Source organism: Nymphaea colorata, chromosome 4 (assembly GCF_008831285.2).
Source record: "Nymphaea colorata isolate Beijing-Zhang1983 chromosome 4, ASM883128v2, whole genome shotgun sequence".
NCBI classification, from domain to species: domain Eukaryota; kingdom Viridiplantae; phylum Streptophyta; class Magnoliopsida; order Nymphaeales; family Nymphaeaceae; genus Nymphaea; species Nymphaea colorata.
This window is the reverse complement of record NC_045141.1, coordinates 5,976,975-6,004,696: the sequence shown is the minus strand read 5'-3', so window position 1 is coordinate 6,004,696 and position 27,722 is coordinate 5,976,975. Positions and strand designations below refer to the sequence as shown.

Sequence of the window (27,722 nt, the reverse complement as noted above, 5' to 3'; positions counted from 1 at the left end):
TATATTTATTTTTATTTTCAAACATGCATGATTTAAAAATTAGGGTATGTTTGGTTTCTTACATTTTAAATGACATTTAATAAAACATTTTAGCCTAGTCCTTGGTTTGATTACTCCTGATAAAGGCACCAGGAACAATCATACCTCATACCAATAGGTCTGGTCCCATCTCTCAGAATCTTGTACAAGGAACATATGTGAGTACAGGTAAGCAAGTTCAATATATTATGGTCTTACAGGTAAGCAAGTTCAATATATTATGGTCTGCATGTAAGATTGAAAAATTCTGCATGTAGATACACCCATTTTGCATGTAGATACACCCCTATTTGAAACTGAATTGGGCTACACTTGCACAACACCTTGAGCCATTAACTGTGGCATGTGAACAACTAGACTCAACCCATTCCACCCATATGAACACTTTCAAAAAACATAGTTTTCTTGAAATAATTTCAAAATCAACTTTTTCTAAAGGATTTCAAGAAGCTAAATCATGTAGACATAGAGTCTAACCCTAGGCCTATCTTCTAAGACCTCACCTAGACATGTCTTAGACCCTACTACTCACACCTATGGTCAATGGAGCTAGGTGCTAGCAAACGTCCCTGAATATCATCCTTAAAATACATTTGTGATCAATTATAAGTCCCAACAAGAATGATGAAGACTAACCTATCCAGGTTCACCTTAAACAGACCCTAGTTAGAATAGGCTCGGCCTCTTAAATCTAATTCCATTGGTTGTTCTAACCCTTAGCCTATTTAGATCTCGAATCTTGATACCAAAAGCATTAGGTTTTGATTATAAAACCTGGATTGATTTTAATGAAAATAGATAGAGTAATGAATCCTTATCATAATATCCAACACAAGTTTAGCATATTTGAATCACAAGAAATCACAATATTGGATCTTAGATCTCATATTTTAAACCTTTGAAACTTAGATATTGGATCATAAACCCTGTCTAATTGTAGTATAATCAAATTCAAACCAAGTATTTTAAGCCTTGTTAATCATCAAATCTTGATTTATCCCACTTGAATTTGGATCTTTGAAGTTTGAATCATGGATGAGAAATCAAATTTATTGGAATTTGGATCTTAAAACTCTGATCATGAACTCATGACATCAATATCATATTTAAACATTTTGGACGTAGAACCAGGATCTCATAGGAGCATGAATCAAAACTCTTGGATTAAGATCACAAAATTTTGATGTCAAAGGTCAAATCCTATTTGTCGTACTTTCCTGAAAATGATAAGGAGGCAATTATAGTTTAGTTGCAAAATTTTGCAATCTTGCGTGTGACTGTCATATGGGAAAAGCTCAACAAAACTATAATTGCCTCCTTATCATTTTCAGGAAAGTACGACAAATAGGATTTGACCTTTTGTATGAGATCTAAGCATTTGTGGCACCTTTACTAGGGGTAATCAAATCAAGCACAAAATTAAATCTTCCAAATTCTAAGTTATGATTGTTATCTAGATCCTAATGTATCCTGAGTTCAAAAAATATGAGATTTCTAAGCATATCATCAAAAATATGAAATCATGAAATTGAATAAAAGAAATACACTAAAACTCCAAGAACGAAGTTTGTGATCCATCTGACCATCGATCCATGCAATGATTCCCAAATTTAATATGAATGCATGCAAAACTATGTCTGGACATAGCCAATATCCAGTTAATAGGTTCTAGGTTGTGGACCTAAAGAGATCTATGATCTAAAATCAATGATGTTGAGATGAAAATCTAAATTCAATATCTGATTTTTGGAAAATCCAAATTTGCACTTTATGATCCAATTAAACGGTCTCAATCTAAAGTTTGAAATTTGGGTTTGGATTTAAGTGGTCTATTATTAAGTTGAGATCTTAGTTAAATTCTGAAAACTAAACTTGTGAGATCAAATGATCCTGATCCAAATAACATGGTTCTGAAAATATGATGTTTAAGATTTACAACTAAAGTTTAAATTTGGATCTAATTTTATAAGGTATGAAATTGTGATCCTAAGATCTAAGGTCCAATGTATTATAGATATGATACTTTGAATGTGAAATCCAAATTGAGATGCAACCTTCTAAATTTAGATTTAATTAGATCCAAATTCAAAACTCCAAAATTGAATTCACAAGATTTGGATCCATTCTAGGTTGACATGACCTATTTGGGTTCATAATAGTGTTTAAGTAAACCTAACCAGGATTGGGTCTGAACTGAGCAACAACATGAGTTAGTAGTGCGCTCGATGTCAAGTCTTAACTAAGGCATCCAGTGAACCTAATGTGCTTTTAGGTAGGTTTAACCTAGTTTTATATCTCAATCATGTTTGAACTTCTTCTTTTGAAAATCTGGTTTACAAATTGGTTCAATTTTGAAAGCATGTAGTTCAAGACTGGTTTGGAAATTTGTATCGTTATGACAGTCAGTGCAAATCAAGTGTATTTAAGGACTATTATCATAGGCATCTAGTTGATAACCTATCATGATTGTCACATGGACCTAATTCTAAGTGCATATTTGAAGTTAAATGCAAGTAAACATAATATTGTTTTAGGAAATGAGAAGACAAAATACATGTATTTATTGGCAAATTGGAAGAAAATTTGAATATCAAAATGTCATTAAACTATAAGCATTTTTCATGAGAATTCATGTACACTCTAGACCCAGCCTAGTGCCCATGCACAAAAATCTCAATCCCAATAAAGAAGCAGCCTATAGTGGCCAGAATACAGATACCCTGCCATTCCTCATTTCCAAGATAAAAAACTACGATTGCACTAAAATCTCCTTTGAACGTATGGAAATCCATCTGCCACTTGGAGAACCACACCACACATTGTTTGGATGATACAAATTGATGAAGAATGGCCGAGTAGGAGAATGCATGTCCTCTTGTCATTATATGTGTAATAAGACATCTGCACCTTCCTGCAGAAGAAGTGCCAGATGCTATGCTCCTCCACCAACTGGTCTAACATCTGTCTATATGTGTGTAATGATAAGTTTTCACCTATGGGTTTAAAAAACTTTACCCTCCTAGATGACATGCTTGTAGAGCCACTCTAGTAGAAACTAGAGGCAGTCCTCTATCATGTAAGAATCCCCCATGACAAATCGTGTAAGCCCTCTACATAGGAAAGCCAGGCCAGGCATATCAAGTGAAAGGTGATGAGTCTTAATGTTCCCCCACATCTTGAATAGCTAGACAGTATATAGGTCTATGGTGCCCTGCTCATTGGAGAAATTGGTCAGAAGAGCCTCCAACCAGACTATGGCATAGCCTTTATGTTGTATAGTTGTTGAGAAGAGCCTTCAACCAGTATTCAAACTCGACAGATTGATTAACTGGGCTTCTGTAAGTATGGACAAATGTGCAGGCATGAGATTGAAATTGATAGAGGAAGAAACATGAGATTGAGATCGATGAGAAGAACAAGTGAAAATGAGAAAGGGGTAAAAATGTGAGAGATTGAGAGATGATCAACGAATTGAGAAACAAAAAAGCTTACAAATGTAAAACCAGATTAGGATCAGGTCCCAAACCATTCCTAGGGACCTATTCCTAAATCCCATATTTGGGGTAGTGTCATCAGATACAACTACTATTATAAGCAAAAGCATGGCAGATAATCGCCTTTATTTGCTCTGACTCCATGCTTATCACTTGAACCATGGGAGATAAGAAACTTCATACACTTTAGCTACCGCCATAATTATAGTCCATAGCAGATGACATAGTTTGTTGTATTCAATAAAATAAATGCTCATTTATCACCTCAAAGAAAATAGATCAAATATCTATACAACTATTAAAACACAAATTTCCCAATACCCTGAACAAACTCAAGCTAAGCGTCCCTAACTATGCTTTAAAGGACCAACAACTTCTGAAAAGCCATCTTGTCAATGATCTCTCATAGCCTTGGGTGTGTTCATTCCAATCACCCATCAGAAAGCCCCAACTTGTGAACCACCATACTTGCAAAGAACAAAAAATAATTAAATAAAAATAAACCAAAGACCCGCCACACCTAAATAATTACGCGACTTGGATGGGAAATTACCAAATGCCTTGTATAAAACACAATAAGACCACTATGACTTTAACTGTTAAAAATCTTAACTTTAGCTCCACAAGAATCATAAAGTCCAACTTTTGGATTGTCTCTAAGGTGGCCTCATATCATAATGAAACACATTTAACAAAATTACCAAGGTAAAGCTACATTGTTGAATATGCAAAAAACCCCTAACCAGGCACCATACAAAGTGTTGGATATTGTGAGGATGCTTTGGCTATTATCCATTAAATTCCTTGCTCTTAGCCTACATCCATAGGGTTATATACACACTAGACACACTGAACAGCATGAAGCATGCACAAAGGACTACAAAAAAACTAACAACAATACAAGCTTCAAACCCAAAGTGAGATTCTTGAGCAAAGTCTAAACCTGGACATGATGTGATCAACTTAAAATCAAATAGAAAATAATACTTAAAGAGGGTGAGAACTCATTGACAAAGAGAACTCTTTTCAAATGTTTGACGGTGTAATTATGTAGTTTCCAACTAACTTTTGAAACTAGCAACTTCTTCTGTTGTTTTTTGGAGCAAAACATAAGATGTGTGATGTCTTTATTACAGTTCAAAAAAGAAAATGAAGGACCTCAAAACAAAAGGAAAGTATCATCTTGTTAGGAGAAGACACCTCAAAGTTGTTGGCAAGTTTAGTTGAGGAACTCTAACAATCTCGGCTCATTTCCAGTAACAATTTCATGACATCTCACAAAAGTCGAGAAAAACTAAAGCATATTAATTTCATATATATTTTAGGCAAAACAAGTCCTAATAAGACTGAGAACTAGTGACTTATGCATAAACCTATATCTGAAAGACCCATACATCACATGCACTAGCTATGTCCATTAATGAACTTCCAAGAATAATGGACATCTAGTGAATGTGGTGTGCATCCTCCGTGTTTAAGATAATGATGTTTTTGGGAATGTAGAAGTGTTCCATCTTAGACCAAGATGTCTTCAAGTACTCAATGCAAGACCCATATAGATTAGTCTGCCAATTGTAAGTTCAATAGTGTTGGATTCATATCTTACATCCCAAATTTGTCAATGGAGAATCCAGCCAAGATATTAACAATTATCCCTAAATCAAGTAGGGCATGCTCATAATAAATCATATATATCAGGACATAGACGTCTTTGATTGATGGAACAACAAACTCACCTGCTCTATGATGTTTATCTTGTTAGGTATGCAAAACTCACTTTCCTTTTTTACATGCATAGCTCTTTTAGGAAGCATGCATATGCTAGAGCCTGCGAAATCGCATTTGAGAAAGAGAAGGTTAATCACAATTGCTTGAATAAGTCAATCATCTCTTGAATTTTGCCACCTCAGTTGCCTGATGGATGAATCCTCTCTAAGGCCTTTGGGAATGGAACTCCTTGATTGATAAGATGCAGACTGCTGATGCAAGGTTACATGTTAGTCATCCCTGACTCTACCCTGGTGAGTTTCTTTAAATTTTTCTACTTTCTTGTGACTGCAATTGCTTTGATCAGCTCTTAATTTGTCTCTGGCATGTAGAAATCACTATGCATGTATTCTTTGCCCCTTGGCTTCCCAATGCGCTGAACTGAATTGGATGTGGTGTCTCACTCGTTCATACTAATATTTCAGCCATTTGGCCCACCTGCACATCCAACTTTGAGAAAGTCTAGGTATGCCAACATACTTTTTTTATCACAGTCTTGTGCTTCTCTAGCCCCTCAAAAGTCTGCCCATTCTTGTTGCTCATCTCCTTGAACTCACACATGATCTGACAAACACAATGGATGGTATATCCTGTGTTTATGGCTGGCCAAAGCTTGTTGGGCTTGTGAAAGGCTTGATCTCTAATATACTCCAACTTATTGTTATTGGAAAGGCACAAGCACAAAACTTTGTGGATTCCTTTGCAAAAGTTTGGTATGGTTCGTAGTTTAGAGTTATTAGTATTTGATAACAGATTATTACCTAATTTGTCAAAATACTTGTTTTGCGTGAACTTGTGCTTGGAAACACTATGGAAACTATGGTGCAAAAGGCACTAAAATTTTGAATGCATTGGACAAGCACATGATGCACAGACCACCTAAACTACTTTAGGTAGTGTTTGGATGATTCATGGAAAAAATGAATTTTCAGAAAGCTTGGTTTTGTAAAAGTGATTCTTCTAATGAGTTTTGAAAAACATCTTTATCATGTTTGGGTGTGTAATGCTCGGCATATGCAGGTCGGGTCAGGGTCCAGACCTGGACCCGAGCTCCACGCGCGTAAGGAACCCGATGCCGTCCTCTTCTCCCTCGTTTCTCCTTCACCCTCATTTCCCCTCTGCGTTTCTCCCTTAGCCACGACCGCAACTCAGAGAAGAATGGGGAGGTGGATTGAGCAGCGGCGATGGCAGCGGCGGCAGCACGCGGGTAAGCTCCCTCTCTCGCCCTCTCTGTCTGGCTCTCCCCTTCTCTTCTGTGCATCCTTCCCTCTCTGCAGTGCTCTCTCCTTCCACGCACAATGTCCCTCTCCTCCTTGCTCGAGCTCCCATTCCCTCCTTCTCTCGCCTCCTTCTCCCTTGCTTTTCCTCCTTCCTCTTCCTTCTTCTCCTCCTCTGTCCTGTGCAAACTCTTCCCTCACCGTCTGAACCCTCTCTCTCCGACCGTCTCTCCCCTCTCTGTCAACCCTACCCTCTCTGCCCGTCTCTCCACTCTGTCTAAACTCCCTTTGGTCGATTTTTGGCTCGTTTAGGGCTTTTTGGTCAATGTGCAGCTTGGGGACGCATTTGTTTTCCCACATAGCAGCGGGGTGAAGGTGTTGGTGGTGGCGGCATTGAGGGATTTTAGCCGTTTGGGAGCCTTTCGAACCCGTGAGGTGGCTGCCGGAAGGATTGCATCAGTCTACACTCTTGAATTGGGGTGAGCAAGGTCTAATCGAGCCTAGATGATTGAATATTATCTATTTGACACGTATAATTATTGTTTGAGCATGATAGAATTAGGTATTGGTGATTTCGGGATATATATTAGCGACTTTGCTATTTTGGAAAGTTTATGACTATGTTGAAAAGACGATGATCTATGTGTGCAAGTGTTTTTCTAGCATGATGTGTTGATTTTTGAAGCAATAGGGAAGCATGGTAGAGTTTTGATGTGGGTGAGAAGATTTAGAATCATTTTATTGAGCATGTGGCACAAACTTTTGTCAATGGGCGTATTGCAGTATTAGTTGGAGAAGAATATGTAAATTGGGTGTATTTTTAGGGAAGACGCTTTAACTATAGAAAGCATTTAAGAATGTATTAAGGATGGATCGATTGAAGCATTGTGTTTTGACGTTTGGTAGCAAGCAACGGCAAGATGTTGGGAAGTGGCCTATTAGAGGGCTTGTAGGTCGACACTACCCGTCGACACCTTCTTGAGGCGATGACATGTGTCTCATTGATTTTGTTTTATATTTGTTTGGATGAATAAACTAATTAGTAGAAATCTTATCTTTTGTTTATGTTTGCAGGTACACCGGGCATGTCCCGTCGACCTTGAGCTACCAGATTCTAAGTTCGAGGCATTTTGAAGAGTTTTGTGAGCGCGTCACAGGTATGGCGGCATTCTAGGCAAATCCCTGCCTGGGGCGAATGTGTGAATGTGTGTTCCTAGGATCGTGGGATCCTAGGATTGTGATGTGAATTGATTGATTATTTTGTGAATGAATATATGTATGCATGCGCATGATTTGATATATGATATGAATTGTTTTGAAAGGATATTAGTAGTTTGTTTTGAAAATGTGACGCATTTGCATGTGCATGCTAAAATTGATAACTGTTTAGGACAGATGTGGTGGGGTATCGAGTCGAGTGTCTCATCGACCCCAATTGTGCATTAGAAAGCATCCTAGAAAGATAACTGCATAAGATAGCTACAAGCCAATCGCAGATCGAAACTACTCTATGTGGTTTGGCTAAGTTTTTCAAAGATGTGATTGATGTGATAATTGATGTGAATGTTGTATTTTATTGCATACACATTACCGTGGGCAATGATGCAAATGGATGAATTGGAGGGTAGTTGTACCCGTATTGTATAACGGCTAGTTATGACTATTAATGTTATGTGTAGACCTCGTGTGGAGGCAATTGGAGGTGTGGGTGCACTCATGAAGTGTACCAACCTCATGAGCTAGCCAGTCATCTTGTGAATGTGTAATTATAATGATAAGAATGAATAAATAAGAGATAGGAGGCCAGTGGGATGTGGCTATGTGTTTGGGAGACGTCTCGCTTGTTCGGAGCGCAGGTGGTGCAAGGCCCTAGGGTTCTGTTGTGTGTTGTGCTTGGAGCGTTGGGCTTCCGCCTTCCCAACCTGGGTGTCCTAGGGAAGGCTGAGTATCTCTCCTTGGAATTCACACGTCTATGAATGAGTGCTCTACCGCTGCAGCAGGTGAAATGGATCCATACTGTTCTGGGCCACCACGGGGGTTGTCTCTCGGCTGTAGGCCACCCGCCGTGTGCACGTGCCTGTGTTGCACCCACAGGAACTGTTAATTCACTAAAGTTAATGAAAATGTAATGTATATGATTGAATGTATGGGATTGATGTGCATGTGAATGTTGGGCATATGAGTGCAAATGAAATGTTTAAGCATGTCTTGCATGTGATTGAAATTGTGTTATTGTAGCCATTGAGTGGCCTCTGCATGTCGTGCCCTGACACGACATGATGATAGATAATTTTGACGTTTGTTCTCATATTTGAGCCCTACCTGAGAGGGTTTAGTATTTCTCTTGGCTTGTTGCCATACTGTGAAGGCTAAGCCTTCAATTGTTTCCTTTTTCAGGTTTTGGCGGACCCAAGGCAGCAGACTGAGCAGATGGCTTTACTCACGTCCTACTGAAGAGGTTTTGGGTTTTGTTTTCTTTTGCAGTGCCGGCGCGTCTTGGTTTGATTGTATTGATGTCTTGTTTTTGTAAGACATCAATTATATGGTTTGGGGCATTTTTGTCATACACATAGATGTGATTTTGTATGAATCAAAATTGTTATATAAATGAAAGTTCGCCCCATTGTTTTGAATTGCTTGACTCATGTCTTTTTGAATTGTTGTGTCGTCACACTTCAACGCTTTATGTTAACAAAAAAAAAAACTGTTAGAGGGTCAAAAGGTTGGGGTGTGACAGCTTTGGTATCAGAGCCATAGCAAACCCCACTAGGGATGTGAGTTAAAGCCTATCTGTGAAGCCGTGTTGCCCAGGTACGCATTGATTTGATTAAATTGCTATTGTAGTTTTGGATTTTTCATGTATAAGTACATAATGTGATCGATGTTTTGAACTTTGTGCTCATACACGTTTGTGATTGGATTTACAAGATTGGTCATAGACTTGATTTGAGAACAAGGGTTCTTGTTTGTACATATGGAATAACAACGTAGGGGTAAAAAGCGAGGTGGGCCGTCTAGAGAGGCACCAAGGGAGCCAAGTCCGGCCCATTCTGATGCACGTACCCCAGTGGATGGCAGCACATCAGGGCAACAGAATGCCTAGACTAGTGTGGGTGCTCAAACCCCACCAAAGCAGACTCCACCAGTGGATCAACAGACCATAATGCTGACAACATTGCAAACACTGACCTCCCTTATACAATCGATGGTCAGTAATCAGAGGAGCAATGCATCTCCTTCAGGAGACACCACTGTGTCACTTCAGGAGAAGGCAATGACGGTGTCGTTCCAACAGTTTATGGCAATGCAGCCGCCTGTCGTTGCAGGAGAAGGCAATCCAGATAAGGCAAAAGAATGGATTGAGGAAGTTGAACACATCTTTGGGCTTCTGAAGATGCGAGAAGAAGACAAAGTGAACTATGACTCTTATATGTATGTTGAAGGATGATGCCAAGAATTGGTGGCAATCAACTAGTGAGATCCGGTTTGTGGGTCAATTGTCAATCTCTTGGAAGTAGTTTAGAGATTCCTTCTTCAACACTTACTTTCCAGTGCATGCTAGAGACAAGAAAATGCAAGAGTTTCTTGAATTGCAGCAAAATCAGCTGAGCCTGGAAGAATACATTACGAAATATCGACACTTGGAGGTGTATTGCCTGCACCTCTGCACTACTGATGAGGCCAGAGCAGGCAAGTTTGTGTGCGGGTTGCAGGATGGACTGCGAAGCAAAGTCTTGACCAGCAGACCTCGTGACTTGGACGAGGCGGTCACCATGGCAAGATGCATAGAAGAGGACTGGGCAAGGACACAGAAGGATCACCACAAGAAGGGAGGCCAACAATCACACGGTGGGCGAACGCAGGTCAAGCACCAACACTTTGCAGGCAGCGCAAGGCCTTATGAGAGGCGTGATGACAGAACATTCAGGCAGAACAGGCCAAACCGCAGTGAGACCACACAGGGGTCAGTGGCCTCTCCGACCTCACCGAAGTGCCCCACTTGCTCACGTGTGCACCCCGGGAAGCCGTGCTATCAAGAGATCGGAGCTTGCTTATACTGTGGAGCGATGAGACACTTCATCAAGGATTGCCCCTTAAATAAAGAAAAAGAATAGGATTGCCCCTTAAAGAAAGAAAGAGAATTGAAGAAGCCTGAGGTCTGTCCTTTTAGCGCACGACAGGCAATTGGACGTGTCTATGCGACTACTGTGGAGGAGCTTCAGGCACACAACCTTGTTGAAGGTACTTTACTTATTGGTTCTCATATTGCTAAAGTGTTGTTTGATGCAGGGGTGACTCATTTATTTATATCTAATCGATTTGCTACTTCACTAGAAGTGTCGGCTAGGAAGATGCTGTATGTTTTAAAAGTCGTTAGCCCTATGCATGCTCAAGAGTCGTGTAGCAAGTATCTTCTTGATGTGGACGTGGAGATTCATCAACATCTTTTACCTGCACAGTTGGTGATCATGAGTCTCAGTGAATTTGATGTGATTTTGGGCATGGATTGGTCATATGTGCATTATGCTAATATAGATTGCAGGAAGAAGTAGATACAGTTGTTGACTGATGAAATGCAACCTGTGGAATTCCATGCTCACAAAGCTAGTTGAACTGACAAGATAATGGTGTCTGCATTGATAGCTAAACGGTTGATAGAAAATGGAAGTGTTGCTTTCTTTGTCAATGTGTTGACCAATGAGACTGAACCAGTGAGGTTGCAAGAGGTTGCCGTTGTGAGTGAGTACCCCGATGTGTTTCTTGAGGAGCTGTCAAGTTTGCCTCCAATACGAGAAGTGGAATTCAAGATAGAGTTGTCACCAGGGACAGCTCCTATTTCTAAGGCACCCTACCGTATGGCACTGGCAGAGTTAGAAGAATTGAAGAAACAACTGCAGGAGCTCTTAGACAAGGGTTTCATCCAACCTAGTGTTGCATCTTCGGGAGCACCTGTGTTGTTTGTTAAGAAGAATGATGGAACAATGCGTTTGTGTATCGATTACCGCATGTTGAATCAAGTCACCATCAAGAATAAGTATCCACTTCCAAAAATTAAAGACTTGTTTGATCAACTCAAGAATGCAAATGTATTCTCCAAGATCGATCTGAGGACAGACTATCATCAACTATTGATACGGGAGGAAGATATTGTTAAGACTGCATTTCAAACTAGATATGGGCATTATGAATTCAGGGTCATGCCTTTTGGGTTGACCAATGCTCCCGCAACGTTTATGGACCTCATGAATCGGGTTTTTCATGACTACCTGGATCGATTTGTTATTGTTTTGTTGATGATATCTTGGTGTACTTAGAGTCACAGACAAAGCATAGAGATCACTTGAGAATTGTATTGGGTCTTTTGCGCAAGCATAAACTTTATGCCAAATACCCAAAATGTGAATTTTGGCAAGAGAATGTAAACTTTCTGGGTCATGTAATCTCGAAGGATGGAGTTTTCGTAGATCCGGCTAAGGTATCAGCTGTACAGAATTGGAGGACACCTTGTAGTGTAACTAAGGTTAGAAGCTTTGTGGGTTTGGCAGGATATTATCGCAGGTTCTTACAAGACTGTTCGAAAATAGCTACGCCCATGACTAAGTTATTAAGAAAATGAGTGAAGTTTGTTTGGAATGAAGAATGTGAGAAGCTTACTACTGCACCTATTCTGACGCTTCCATCGGGTCATTCTGGATTTGTGGTGTACACGGATGCATCAGGAATTGGTTTTGGTTGTGTATTGATGAAACACGGCCGTGTGGTGGCTTATGCATCAAGACAGTTGAAGGTACATGAGCAACACTATCCCACTCATGATTTGGAGTTGGGAGCGGTTGTGTTTGCATTGAAAATATTGAGGCACTATCTTTATGGTGAAATATTTGAGGTGTTTACAGATCACAAGTCATTAAAGTATATATTCTCTCAAAAGGATCTAAATCTGAGGCAAAGAAGATGGATTGAATGATTTCACGATATCATATCATCCAGGTAAGGTGAATGTGGTGGCTGATGCTTTGAGCAGAGCAACGTTGTGCAATATGTTGACTCGTTCATGGACATTGTTGCAAGATGTGATAGCATGGCAGTCTTACCTTTGTGGTGAGGACAAAGCAACAATGACGGCTTTGATATGACATCCTTTGTTGGATGAGCTTAAATTGAAGCAAAAGGAAGACTCTGATTTTGCTAAGAACCTGGAAGAAAGCAAGAAGGCAAATTCTTTGTGGTATCAAGATGAAGAGGGTTCATTGCGGTTCCGACAAAGATTGTGGGTCTCTAGCGCCAGTTGCTTGATAAAGCTCACAAATCTAAGTTTTCTATACACCATAGCAGCACAAAGATGCTTCAAGATATGAAAAGAAATTTCTAGGGACCTGGAATGAAGCATGAAATTGCAGAATATATAGCAAAGTGCTTAGTTTGCCAGCGGGTCAAAGCAGAGCATCAACGGCCATGAGGCTTATTGCAAAGAATTGATATCCCAGTGTAGAAATGGGAAGACATTACGATAGATTTTGTGGTTGGTTTACCTCACACCAGAAGACAACATGATGCCATATGGGTGATTGTTGATCGACTTACGAAGTCCGCTCATTTTCTGCCAATAAGAATCAGTTAGTCCTTAGAAAGTCTCACAGAGTTATATATTGGCGAGATAGTGAGATTGCATGGAGTGCCAAAGTCTATCATTGCAGATCGAGATCCACGTTTTACCTCTAGGTTTTGGGGACAATTGCAAAAGGCATTGGGTACCAAGCTTAAGCTGAGCACAACGTTCCACCCCCAAACTGATGGGCAATCTGAGAGGACCATTCAAACCTTAGAGGATATGTTGCGTGCATGTGTCTTAGAGTGGAAAGGAGAATGAGATAAACATGTGAAACTGGCAGAATTTGCATATAATAACAGTTACCACTCTAGTATTGGGATGACACCTTTTGAGGCTTTGTATGGAAGGCCGTGCAGATCGCCAGCTTGATAAGAAAAAAGTTGTTGACTGCGCAAAGTAGACAGAAAAGCTATGCCGACATTCGACGTAGATGGTTGGCTTTTGAGGTTGGTCATCATGTGTTCTTGAAGATTTCACCTACTAAAGGTATTTTTCGATTTGGTGTTAAGGGAAAGTTGAGCCCGAGGTTCATTGGACCTTTTGAAATCTTAGAGAAGATTGGAGGAGTGGCATACCGATTGGCACTACCACCTAATTTGAGTCATGTTCATGATGTTTTTCATGTTTCTCTGCTTCGAAAGTACATAACAGATCCTACGCTTGTGATTGATTTTTAAGGTATTCAGGTGCAAGATGATTTGACAATAGAAAAAAAGTCTATTAGAATTGTGGATCAAAGAGAGCAAGTGCTTCGTACGAAGAGAATTCCTTTAGTAAGAGTGGAATGGCAACACCATGGGTTGAATGAGAGCACATGGGAACTTGAGGAGGATATGCAGAAGAAGTACCCATATTTGTTCTTGCAATGAGGTACGATCTAAATTTCGAGGACGAAGTTTTCTTCAAGGAAGGTAGGATGTAACACTCGGCATATGCAGGTCGGGTCGGGTCAGGGTCCAGCCCCGAACCCGAGCTCCATGCGCATAAGGAACCCGACGCCGTCCTCTTCTCCCTCCTTTCTCCTTGTCCCTCTTTTCCCCTCTGCGTTTCTCCCTTAGCCACGACCGCAACTTAGAGAACAATAGGGCGGTGGGTTGAGCAATGGTGACGGCAGCGGCGGCGGTGACAGCACGCGGGTAAGCTCCCTCTCTCGCCCTCTCTGTCTGCCTCTCCCCTTCTCTCCTGCGCATCCTTCCCTCTCTGTAGTGCTCTCTCCTTCCACGCACGCTGTCCCTCTCCTCCTTGCTCGAGCTCTCATTCCCTCCTTCTCTCGCCTCCTTCTCCCTCGCCTTTTCCTCCTTCCTCTTCCTTCTTCTCCTCCTCTGTCCTGTGCAAACTCTTCCCTCACCGTCTGAACCCTCTCTCTCCGACCGTCTCTCCCCTCTCTGTCTGCCCTACCCTCTCTACCCATCTCTCCACTCCGTCTGAACTCCCTTTGGTCGATTTTTGACATGTTTAGGGCTTTTTGGTCAATGTGCAGCTTGGGGACACATTTGTTTCCCCACATAGCATCGGGGTGAAGGCGTTGGTGGTGGCAGCATTGAGGGATTCTAGCCATTTGGGGGCCTTTCGAACCCGTGAGGTGGCTGCCGGAAGGATTGCAGCAGTCTAGACTATTGAATTGGGGTGAGCAAGGCCTAATCCAGCCTAAATGATTGAATATTATCTATTTGACACGCATAATTATTGTTTGAGCATGATAGAATTAGGTATTGGTGATTTTGGGATATATATTAGCGACTTTGCTATTTTGGAAAGTTTATGACTATGTTGAGAATACGATGATCTATGTGTATAAGTATTTTTCTAGCATGATGTGTTGATTTTCGAAGCAATAGGAAAGCATGGTAGAGTTTTGATGTGGGTGAGAAGATTTAGAATCATTTTGTGGAGCATGTGGCACAAGCTTTTGTCAATGGGCGTGTTGCGGTGTTAGTTGGAGAAGAATATGTAAATTGGGTGTATTTTTTGGGGAAGACGCTTTAACTATAGAAAGCATTTAAGAATGTATTAAGGATGGATCGATCGAAGCATTGTGTTTTGACGTTTGGTAGCAAGCAACGGCAAGATGTTGGGAAGTGGCCTATTAGAGGGCTTGTAGGTCAACACTACCCGTCGACACCTTCTTGAGGCGATGACATGCGCCTCAATGATTTTGTTCTATATTTGTTTTGATGAATAATCTAATTAGTAGAAACCTTATCTTTTGTTTATGTCTGCAGGTACACCGGGCAGGTCCCATCGACCTTGAGCTACCAGATTCGAAGTTCGAGGCATTTCGAAGAGTTTTGTGAACGCACCACAGGTATGGCAGCATTCCTGGCAAATCCCTACCTGGGGCGAATGTGAGAATGTGTGTTCTTAGGAATGTGGGATCCTAGGATTGTGATGTGAATTGATTGATTGTTTTATGAATAAATATATGTATGCATGCACATGATTTGATATGTGATATGAATTGTTTTGAAAGGCTATTAGTAGTTTGTTTTGAAAATATGATGCATTTGCATGTGCATGCTAGAATTGATAACTGTTTAGGACAGATGAGGTGGGGTATCGAGTGGAGTGTCTCCTCGACCCCAATTGTGCATTAGAAAGCATCATAGAATGATAACTGCATAGGACAGCTACGAGCCAATCGTAGATCGAGAATACTCTCTATGGTTTGGCTAAGTTTTTCAAAGATGTGATTGATGTGATAATTGATGTGAATGTTGTATTTTGTTGCATACACATTGCCGTGGGCAATAATACAGATGGATGAATAGGAGGGTAGTTGTACCCGTATTGTATGACGGCTAGCTATGATTGTTAATGTTATGTGTAGACCTCGTGTGGAGGCAATTGGAGATGTGGGTGTACTCGTGAAGTGTACCAACCTCATGAGCTAGTCAGTCATCTTGCGAATGTGTAATTATAATGATAAGAATGAATGAATAAGAGATGAGAGGCCAGTGGGATGTGGCTATCTGTTTGGGAGACGTCCCGCCTGTTCGGAGCGCATGCGGTGCAAGGCCCTAGGGTTCTGTTGTGTGTTGTGCTTGGAGCGTTGGGCCTAGGAAAGGCTGAGTATCTCTCATTGGAATTCACACATCCATAGATGAATGCTCTACCGCTGCAACGGGTGAAATGGATCTATACTCTTCTGGGCCACCACGGGGGTTGTCTCTCGGCTGTAGGCCGCCCACGGTGTGCACGTGCCTGTGTTGCACCCACAAGAACTGTTAATTCACTAAAGTTAATGAAATTGTAATGTATATGATTGAAAGTATGGGATTGATGTGCATGTGAATGTTGGGCTTGTGAGTGCAAATGAAATGTTTAAGCATGCATTGCATGTGATTGAAATTGTGTTATTGTAGCCATTGAGTGGCCTCTGCATGTCGTGCCCTGACACCGACATGATGATAGATAGTTTTGATGTTTGTTCTCATATTTGAGCAATACCTGAGAGGGTTTGGTAATTTTCCTGACTTGTTGCCATACTATGAAGGCTAAGCCTTTAGTTGTTTCCTTTTTCAGGTTTTGGCGGACCCGGGGCAGCAGACTGAGCAGGTGGCTTTACTCACGTCCTACTGGGGAGGTTTTGGGTTTTGTTTTCTTTTGTAGTGCTGGCGCGCGTCTTGGTTTTATTGTATTGATGTCTTGTTTTTGTAAGACATCAATTATATGGTTTGGGTCATTTTTGTCATACACATAAATGTGATTTTGTATGAATCAAAATTGTTATATAAATGAAAGTTCACCCCATTGTTTTGAATTGTTTGGCTCATCTCTTTTTGAATTGTTGTGTCGTCACACTTCAACACTTTATGTTAACAAAAAAAAATTTGTTAGAGGGTCAAAAGGTTGGGGTGTGACAGGGTGGGTAGGTAAAAACTAGTTTTCAGGTGAATAACCTGAGCAGGGTAGTTTTTTCACTCCCTTATGAAAACAATGTTAAAAGCCTCTTTTTTCTGAAAACTCTATTTTCAAGCCATCTAAACAATCCAAAAAGGTAATCTTTTGCCTCCAAAATGCTTGTTTTTGTTTTGTATCCAAACACACCCTTAGAGAATGATATAAGATTGTCTAACTAGTCTTCAATTTTATCAATCCTTTTATACCACTCTAGGGATGCGCTCACCTCATAGGTCCTTCCCCTCTTGAGCCCGCATGCAGTCTATGACACCTTATCATTGCTTTTTCACATGAGAATGTACCATCTGATGATCCCTCTCTATCAATGTATCATAGAAATAGTAGACCAGCTAAGGTACTTGATGGTTGGGACACTCCTTTAACATGTCTTTGAGTTGGAACTGCTGTCTCTCATTTCACATGAAGTTGGTAATATCTTTTTGGGTATTGGTTCTTACAAAGGGGGAAGTACTTTAAGATTTTTCTTTTTTTGTTTGTCATCCCAAGGGGTAATTCGAACATTGTCCCAAGACTTTAGCTAATATTGTTACATCTCATCTGTAAGAGAAAAAAGAAACAAGTGCATCTTAGGGTGTCATATTGGAAACGCTTTGTGCACACTATGGAAAATGTATCTAAAAATGTGTGAGGTACTGTGACTAACGCTAAAAAAAGAAGGTAGTGTTTGTATGATTGAGGGTTCAATCTCATAGTAAGGCACTTCAACATCAGGTATCATGATGCCAAAAGTGAGAATAGACCCAGTAGGACCAAGCTAATCCCTATGACAATGGGTTTGGGGCATTTCTGTTACCCGTAGCTTGATTATTTTGTTGGTTAGCATGGATCCAATTTTCAACTTTTGCCTAAAGAGTGACACAATCACACAATTCTTGAACTACCTTTTGCAATGAGACCAATGAGATTGAATGATGCAATACATACACAAAGAGTTGTTTACTACAACAATCCTAAGGAGAACTCTAAACTAGATTAAAAAAAAAACAAGAAAATCGTAGGGAGATTACTTTTTAGATACATCAAGCACTAGGTCAGAACAGTTCCAAAGTTTTATATTGTTATGTATGGAAGGTAATCTCCTAAAAATGCTACAAAATACCTTCTGAAACTTGGACAAAATGGGGAAATGCATAGAAGAACAAGCAAGAAGTGTTTTCTAAATGTAGAACTAGGACTGATTTAAACATTTATTCTTCATAGTTACGAAGCAAAAAACCGGAAATTTATGGGCCATTTCCTATAAGATCTTCAAAGGCATCAAAATTAGGCCTAAACCCAATACCTAACCCCCTAATATGCATAGACTGTGTATGCCCTAAATGCAATGAAAGAAAGCTGCTACTTTGACCAGATTTAAATCCCAATCTAGAAGTCAGTTTTGTCCAAAAAGGTTATGCTAATTTTTTTTTATTGTACACACTAAAAATTCTCATATGAAAAACTATAATTTTAGAAGTACTATTGGCTACAAAGGCAACTTTTTGAAGACCAATGAAAGCTAGAGGAAATACATCATAAAATACAAGGTCTCATTGTCACTTTCTGAACAAATAGCAAAAAACTAAAACTTCTAATCATCTAAAGATGATGAACATGCAAGAATATATGAACTAATCTAGAAATTCTAGTACAAAAACAAAAATAGCACGTTAATTAGAGCAAGTCTGACTATCCAAAATATTATATGGAATTTGTCAACTAACACAATTTTCTAATATAGTAAACTAATATGAAAATTACAGTTAAACAAAGAGCACAAATCATATACCAGGCACATGAAACAAAAAAACAACAACTAAAAATAAAAAACGGAGCTTCTTAACACCCATCTATCTGCTTGTTCCTTATGCACTATAAAGAAGAAAATATCTGGTGAATCCTAAAGAAGCTTAAAAAAGAATCCTTCATCTACAATCTAAAATTTTCCTACATTACTAACTATAAGAAGAGCATTAAAAGCAATTTCAAAAGTACTTCATGTTCAAACAATCTTTGATGTAGTACAGACTGAAAACCATCAACCAAATTATAATTTTAACTAGATTTCACCAAATGGTGAGTGCCCTGACAATCCACAAGGAATAAAACTAATTATGATGGGATATATTTAAAGAAATGCACGTTTATTACATAAAAAAATGTCCAAATAACTGTCAAAAGATAAACATAAAATCATTCCATATAAGGAAGAAACTCAAGCTAAGCATCCCTTACTACGCTTCAAAGGATTATCAACACAAAAAACACTATCTTTGCTAAAATCATGTGTTCCCTTGAGTGTGGCCACTCCAATTGCCCTTCAAAAGCTACTTGTGCACAATACCATGCCCCATAATTCAAAAAGGAAAACAAAATAAAGACTCATTTTATCCTAAACTCATGGTTTGTATCACTTCTTACGCCGACACTGCAACCTCCTAAACATTGCAATTGAAATAATTCAAAACACTTAACCACCACCTTAAAGCAGAACTACAAAAAAACCCTAATTTATGTGACCAATGAACTTAAAACACCTAATTCTAACACTGATAGAATCTTGGTTAACATCAAAACTTTATCAAATCCTGGCTGAGAGTCCAAATATAAAATGCAAACAAAAAACACCAAACTAGATGAAGACCAAGTCAAGATGACTTAGATAAGTTAGTGCTTTAGTGGTGAGGAAAAATCTCCTAATGCTAGTAAAGCCCTAATTTTGACCTAATACACAACTTAATGATAAACTTGGACTTTAGGGCCTAATACATGACTTGGACTTGACCAAAATCTCATGAATGGCACATGACTTCTCTATATATTGGTTAGATCTGTATTATGATGTAATAATTTTATTGTCAAATGGTTAGGTCAAAGGTTAGATCAATGACCAAAATTTTGACTTGAAACACAACTCAATGACAAACCTAGACTTTAGGGCCTAATACATGACTTGGACTTCAATAAAATCTCATGAATGGGACATGCCTTCTCAATATACTGGTTAGAGGTATATTAAAATGTAAGAATTTTATTGTCAAAGGATAGATCAATGATGAAAAGCAAGCATAACTTGGAAAAATTTGTGTCAAATATGGTTATAGTTTCAGCTTAGGAATGTTTCACATAATAATATTCTACCAAACTCCAGAAGCAAGTTCAGTTTAACCACGAATCATTGGTTACAGATTCAACAATATCAAATAAATCAAATGTTGCTCAAGTAGAGCGTGTGAAATTTGTGTTTAAATATTAAAAAAGTGAAAGCATACCTACGTTTCTTGATGTCCAAAAGAATCATATTAGAGTCCGTAAGAAAAACTGCACACCATACTGCAATCTGATTTTTAATCAATGTGTATCTTTTATCGAATTTGATTTGAGTCCAAATTCAAATCAAATATTGCAATTGTATTTTACTTAAAAGAACCTAATAGTTCCATAATAATAATAATAAGAAGAATTGGTAGGTCCTAGACCAATAGGTCAGGAATAAAAGCTAGATTGTTTAAATGCAACATTAAGGTGTTTCTTTTGCAGTTTAACATCACAGATATGATCTAAAGAATAAGTCGATGGGAAGCATATAAACTGAAAATTTTTTCGGTGAGAGTTCCCCATTTTTTATAAAAATGACTAAAACTGAAGCATGTTTTGTATCAATTTAGTTTTACAAAGATATTAGGTCGTTTTATTTTGTTTAAAATATCTTTTTAACAAAAATTTAAAGGGTCTACTTTTACCCCTAATCTAGTGGCCTGGGAATTACCAATTTCCCTATATATATAAACACACATACAAAAAACCCAATCCGTCCAGCCACCTTGCAATTAATCAAAGGATTAAGTAATTCAGAACTTGATCGAGCAATTGAAGGATAAAATTACCCGAAATGCTTATTCTCTTGCTTACTTGTCAACTCAAAGCATCCTATACATTTTACGTGTGACAAGGTGGCATTATAATCATTGGATGTTCTTGAGATAGCCTCCTAGTTGTTATCTTCATTTCAACCATTCAAACGTCACAAAAATTTTTACAATGATATATGTTTTTTAGCATGGTAATGATAACAATTTCATGCTTTAGATTTTCCTTGGATGAATAACATTTTTGGATGCAACCCTACGAGAAGATGAGTAACATTTTCAGAAAACAAGGATATTCTTGTACCTTTTTATATCCTACTTATTCCAGTTAAAAACCAATTTGCCTTGAAAAAATGAAAAGCTGGTTTTTTAGGTCATAATCAGGAACTGGACCATTATTCTTGAAATCGACTGTAGCAAAACACAAGCAGAAAACAAGAAAAAGAATGCCATGGCAAAATAGTCTGTAAAAGTTCAAACTCTTAATCTCTCCATTAGACTAACCCAGCAGGGAGAGGTGAGAGTTTAGGGGCAAGCAAGTGGGCCATTATTAGCTACACCACTATGCCTTTAAGATCCTGATTGTATCTAATTGCAATGCATCATAGAAGGGAGAAGGAAGTGGGTGACATTCCATTGTGGGTGGGCATAAAACTAATGTCATGCTGGAATGTAGATGGAAGATATGAGTTTGGCTCACTCTTGTTTTGTTTTTGTTTCTTCTGGTCTTGCACCTTATGCTCTTATCTAATAGTTTCCAAAATCTCATTACTGTTTTGGCTTTTTGGCTATGTTTTCCAATGTTGTTAGTAGGTGGGTTGTAGCAACGAGAATGAGCTTTATTTGCCACCCTGTGTACCATAGTTGGCAAACTCACTGGTTTGGCTCGAGAATCACCCAGGTCAGCTCAGATCACTACAAAACCTAGCTATAAGTTATGGTTTACTCGACTCGCACCTGACTTTCCCCTGACTCGTTCTAACTCACTCAATTCAGCTGCAATGATTTACATTATAGTTATTTTAAACTCGATCAAGTCGACGAGTCAATTTGCTGACCTGGCGAACTGGTCATCTACCGATCGAAGTTCGAGTCACGGGTTTGCCACCTATGCCATGTACACAACAAGGTATGCCGATGAGTGGACCCTATCATATATGCATATTTACTTCAATGCCCTAACATTACACATGCATAGCAAACATTTTTAATTTTGTCAATATCTCATACTCATATCATTATCTCATACCTATATCGTTATCTCATACCCTCGTTCATGTCGTTATCTCATACCTACCAATAATGTTTGAGATAATGATAGGGAGTGATATAAGATAATGACATATGTATGAGATAACAACAAAAATATGAGATAATGATAGGGGTACATGATAATAGATATGACAACGATAGAGGTATGAAATAATAATAGGAGTATAAAATAACAACAAGAACTAGATCTTTTAAACAAAAACGTTTTTTTACTTAGAAGTTGCATTGGTCATAATAATAATCCGCATATACAGACGGACACAATCATTCGATCTAATTTTTATTGAATTCCAAAACCTTATTTTTCTTTATTTTTTTGTCCTTGTAAAAAGCTTTTTGTTAAACATTGACCCAATGATCCGGTCAACGAAAGCGTTCGACGGGCAATCTCAGGAAAGTCAAGCCCCAAATTCGTCCATTTTGTTAGCTAAGTAACAAGAGGTGAGCTGCGGAATGGACAAAGGAATAAGAACGGCGCCTTCTTTTACTATTTATAAAGAAAAGAATAAAAAAGAAGGAAGAAAAAATAAGATTATTATTCACGAGCTCCACAACGGCTATAATAATTTCTCCGAGCAACACACAACTCCCTCCTATCCTTTCCCTTCTTAATTCCCTCCTTCCAATGTTCTTTCGCTTCAACGCTTCCCCATAAAACTTTCTTTTAGAGTGCTGGTCACCTCCGCCGGAAGCCACTCAATCCGTTTGTCGAAGAATAGCATTTCCGGCATCCAGACCCCCACTAAACTCATTTTAACGGCTCGTTTTGTGATGTATCAGTTTCTTTAGTAGACTCTTATCACCATTTCTCCGCTAACGTTGCAAGCACCTGAAAACTATCGCAGGTAGTTCCTTGTTTGGCATTGAAAGTGCTGAGAACATCCCACTACTTGATGATTGGCCCATCCGTTTCCAACGATGGAAGTTTTCCGACGGGAGCTCGCCTCAAACACCACCTGCTGAAGAGCAGAAGCTTGTTGCCGTCGGGATTGATTCTCGTATGCGTCTTATCTTTCCGTACAAAGCGCACCAACAATCTTCTTCTTCAAGTTTTTCTGCATATCCTCTTCTCCACTTGAATGGTTTTTCCAACAAAGCATCGCCGAATAGGAAAGCTCATTTCCATTCTAAACTTTTCCAAAGACAATTCTGAAACTCTTCCTCCCTCCCTCCCTCTCTCTCTCTCTGCATATGGGCTGAATCCATAATGCTAGTTCTCCATCTCTCTCACATATTTCATACTGGCCGTTCTCCTCCTTAATGCCTTAATTTGCCTAGAGGAACCCGAAAGTTTTCCTGCTGGCCACCCTCCTCCATACCACGGGTTGAACTGGGCCACCTTACCGATGGTAAATACATTGCCGGAAAACTGCCTATGTTGCCTGTAAAAACAATCTGGATTTCCGTGCTTGCACTTTTCTTCATTCTCTGTGAAAGCCTGCCTATCCTGTCCAAAACTCCTGGTTTTCCAACAATCTCTCGCCCGAAAAATCTCCTCTCTTTCACCTGAAAAAGACTCGACCAAAATGATCACGGCGGCAGACTTCTACCACGTAATGGCGGCCGTGGTTCCACTGTACGTGGCGATGATCCTGGCCTACGGATCAGTGAAATGGTGGAAAATCTTCTCGCCCGACCAGTGCTCCGGCATCAATCGGTTCGTTGCTCTCTTCGCCGTCCCCCTCCTCTCCTTCCACTTCATCGCCACCAACGACCCGTACGCCATGAATCTCCGCTTCCTGCTCGCGGATACGTTTCAGAAACTCATGGTGCTCGGAATCGTCTTCCTCTGGTGCTGGGTGAGCAAGCGGGGCTCCCTCGATTGGGCTATCACCCTCTTCTCTCTCTCCACCCTCCCCAACACCCTTGTCATGGGTATCCCCCTACTGAAGGGCATGTACGGCACCTCCACCGGTGCCCTCATGGTGCAGATTGTCGTCCTCCAATGCATCATCTGGTACACCCTCTTGCTGTTCCTCTTCGAGTACAGATCCGCGAGGCTCCTCATCGGCGAACAGTTCCCCGACAACGCTGGCAGCATCGTCTCCTTTAAGGTAGATTCCGACATCGCCTCCCTGAGCGGCCGCGACCAGCTGATGGCCGACGCTGAGATCGGCGACGACGGTCGGCTCCACGTCACGGTTCGGAAGTCCACGTCCTCCCGCTCCGACATTTTCTCCCGGCGCTCTGGTATGGTGAATCTCACGCCCAGGCCGTCGAATTTGACGAATGTGGAGATATACTCGCTGCAGTCCAGCAGGAACCCCACGCCAAGGGGATCTAGCTTCAACTACGGAGAATTCTATCCCAATTCCGGCGGGCTGGCGGGAGTGGAAGATGGGGGATTTGGCGGAAGGATGAACGGGAACAGTGTGTTTCCGGCAATGGTGTCGCCAGCTGGAAGAAAGGATCCACAGATGTTTGTTTGGAGCTCCAGCGCTTCGCCGGTTTCGGAGGCAGCTATCAATGGGTTCAGAACAGAGCTTGCAGCTAATGAGGAGGAAAGGATGGGGATTGATCACCACCTCCTCCAGCATCAGAATAATCTCCCTCAGCAGCAGCATCTGCAGCAGCAACTACAAAATTTTCATCTTAATCAGAACACTAACTTCCATCTCAAAGGTATTTTCTTTACGGCTAATGTTCCCTTTGAAATGAGTTAAAGAATTTGACCTTTACCGCAACCATTTTTTTGGCTTCTGAGTTTAATATGGAATTATAATCGTATTGTTGAGGACTCAAAATTGCTGTAGTAAAGTTTCTCATGCAATTATTTATTAAGAAATAGAAGCGGTATGTTTGTGGACGAACAATTTTATTTTGCACTCTCTCTCTCTCTCTCTCTCTCTCACACACACACACACAGTGGTGCGGGCTTGGTGATGTGCAGATTTCCTGTATGTCTGGGAATATTGTCTGTATTAGGGTCACCGTGTCCGTCTCTTTTGACCTTTGCAGTCTGGTTTCGAATATATTCTTCTCTTTCGTATACTTTCAGTTATTTGGTCCGCCACTCTGTTCTCAACTGCCTTTTCTTGTGCCTATCGCTCTCCTTTTTGTTTGTCTGCTTCTATAGGACCTATGTGCTGACATTTTCATTCTTCGCGCCTTCTTTGTTTCTGTTTTGGCTGAGAAACATTGATGTTCCTCTTCTTCGGAAATTGATGGAATAGATTCTGAGAACTACCAACGAATTTCTGATTTCCGTGAACTGTTTCAGTCTGTATCGTCCAATTTCGACTGGTTCCAAATACCCCTACTGCCTTATTTGTTTTTTCGTTCTTGACCTTTCATAAATGCTTCTTGTCTCTTCCTGTATCTTCCCTTGTCAAAGTCTTCTCTATATTTTGTTACGAACTATAAGCTTTCTGGCTTCTTTTGATATTGTCACTAGACTTCAGGAATGTTAATTTTATGGTTAAGCTGTTGGTGCTAATTGTTGCAGAGCTTAGCGGTGCAAATTATGAAGATTATGGTCATGCGGAGCTCAATTTGGGGAATAGGACAGTCCTGCACAAAGGTGAATTGAATGTGAAGGAACATGAGAACAATAATCTTGCCAAGTTTGGTACAAGCTCCACAATCGATCTGCACGCCAAAGCAGGAAATCATGAAGGTGCTAAACCTTCATCAATGCCACCTGCCAGTGTAATGACAAGGCTCATTCTCATCATGGTATGGAGGAGACTGATTCGGAACCCTAACACTTACTCTAGCCTGCTTGGCGTGACATGGTCCTTGATTTCATTTAAGTAAGATGTTTTATGTCTGGATGAACGTTCCTATCCTTTTGTTGAAAATTGAGCTTTAACCTTTGATATTTTAATAATTTCAGGTGGGGGATCCAAATGCCAGCTATAATTGCCCGCTCAATCTCCATACTTTCTGATGCTGGACTCGGAATGGCCATGTTTAGTCTTGGTATATGACTTCACCTCCGCTCAATCCTTTTTGGGAAGAGGAGACAAACCATAGATCTTCCGTGACCGTCAAAGCTAATTTCATAATTTTATTTCTCCGTCAGCGTTTTCAATGTCGCCTTAACTGTCTAATACTCTGTTTTATGTATAATTTGTATGCACGAATGCTTTTCAGTGGATATGAGGAAATGACCCTTTGATATATCTTAATCATCCTTTGCTTCGTATCTAAACTTGTCTTACTGCCTTCACATTAAACTCAGTTAAAATCAATCTTCAGGTCTGTTTATGGCCCTACAACCCCATTTAATTGCATGTGGAAAGACAGTTGCGACATTTGCCATGGGAGTGCGGTTTTTTTTTGGTCCTGCTGTAATGGCTGCTGCTTCTCTAGCTGTGGGCCTGCGAGGTGTTCTCTTGCACATAGCCATTGTGCAGGTAGGTGAATCTTGACCATTTAACTCTCAACTTAGTGATTGTAAAACATGTAGCAAGCATCCATCCTTAGTCTTTTTAATTCTTAAGCTTGTACCAAGCATGCAGACGTACTAATGTAACCATGCATGCATTTGTTTGTGATCCAACTTGCAGCAATTAAAATATCCATGCATACATGGACCTTACATGCTTATCCGTTCTCGAGTAGCAATCCAGTGTTCTATTTCGTTATATGTTTGATTGATTATTTACTACTTAAGGCTACACTCTTGTTCTCAAATCCATAACAGGCTGCTCTTCCTCAAGGAATTGTTCCATTTGTCTTTGCTAAGGAATACAATGTGCACCCAGACATACTGAGCACGGGGTAATGAAGCTCTTCTAGTCAGACCTTTTTGGAACTTGTTCACATGCAAACCTTAGGAGAATTTTCTTTTCTATCATGGCAACTGATCTCTTTATTGTTGGAAAACTTGCAGAGTGATCTTCGGGATGCTTATTGCTCTGCCATTTACTTTGCTTTACTACATCTTTCTGGCTCTTTGAGGTTTGAATCATTGCTAGTAGCAGGCGGTACGGGATGTGCAGTTTCTTTTTTTCTTGTTTTAAACAATTCCACTCAGCAAGGACACATTTTTTGTGGATTTTGTATATGATAGAAGAGGGAAAAAGAAATGACTCTGAAGTGGGCATCACAGGAGGCTGGGTTGATGAGTTAAAAATAAAAAATGAGAGGAAAAGTGCTTCAAGTGTGAACCTTTCCAACTTGTTTGGGTATTGAAAATTTGAAACTTTTATTCATAAAAGTGGCAGGGGGAAGACAGTGAACCACATTACAGATTTTGTCGGCTCCTTTCCTTGTCTCTGCCTTTCCCTTTATGTTTTTTTCATTTATTTATTATGTTCTTTCCTTTTACTTTCTTTTGTTCCCTCTTCCTTTTTAGTTTGTGTGTGGCCGTAATGAAGTAGCCACCATGTTCCCAATGAACAGTTGCGGGGAGGTAGGATCCCTTCTTTTATAATAGCCCCTATGTTTTTCCCTCTAGTTAGCTCCTGAAAGACCTCCATTTCCCACTTCTGTTTTAGTTTACGAGTCCTTTGCTCACCCCTTATTGTTTGCTCAATCCTGCTATGCCTGTAAGGGTTTGTAGCGCATAAATTTCTTATCGAATGTGGAGTCCTAGTATTGCAAG

At 39.9% G+C, this 27,722-nt stretch overlaps 1 protein-coding gene and 1 long non-coding RNA gene across 2 annotated transcripts; both read left to right on the top strand.

The window, feature by feature from the left end:
* The first annotated feature begins 6,855 nt into the window (after positions 1-6,855).
* LOC126409981 (uncharacterized) lies at positions 6,856-16,713 on the top strand. Its single transcript, XR_007573117.1, has 4 exons — positions 6,856-6,996; positions 7,592-7,674; positions 15,353-15,435; positions 16,653-16,713. It is a non-coding gene; the product is annotated as an uncharacterized LOC126409981 (long non-coding RNA).
* Positions 16,714-22,729: 6,016 nt separating this feature from the next.
* On the top strand, positions 22,730-27,355 carry LOC116253739 (probable auxin efflux carrier component 1b). Its single transcript, XM_031628717.2, has 6 exons — positions 22,730-24,793; positions 25,617-25,923; positions 26,007-26,092; positions 26,372-26,529; positions 26,820-26,896; positions 27,009-27,355. The coding sequence occupies exons 1-6, from the start codon at positions 23,698-23,700 to the stop codon at positions 27,073-27,075; spliced, it is 1,791 nt and encodes a 596-aa protein (XP_031484577.1). The 5' UTR covers positions 22,730-23,697; the 3' UTR covers positions 27,076-27,355.
* The last annotated feature ends 367 nt before the right edge of the window (positions 27,356-27,722 follow it).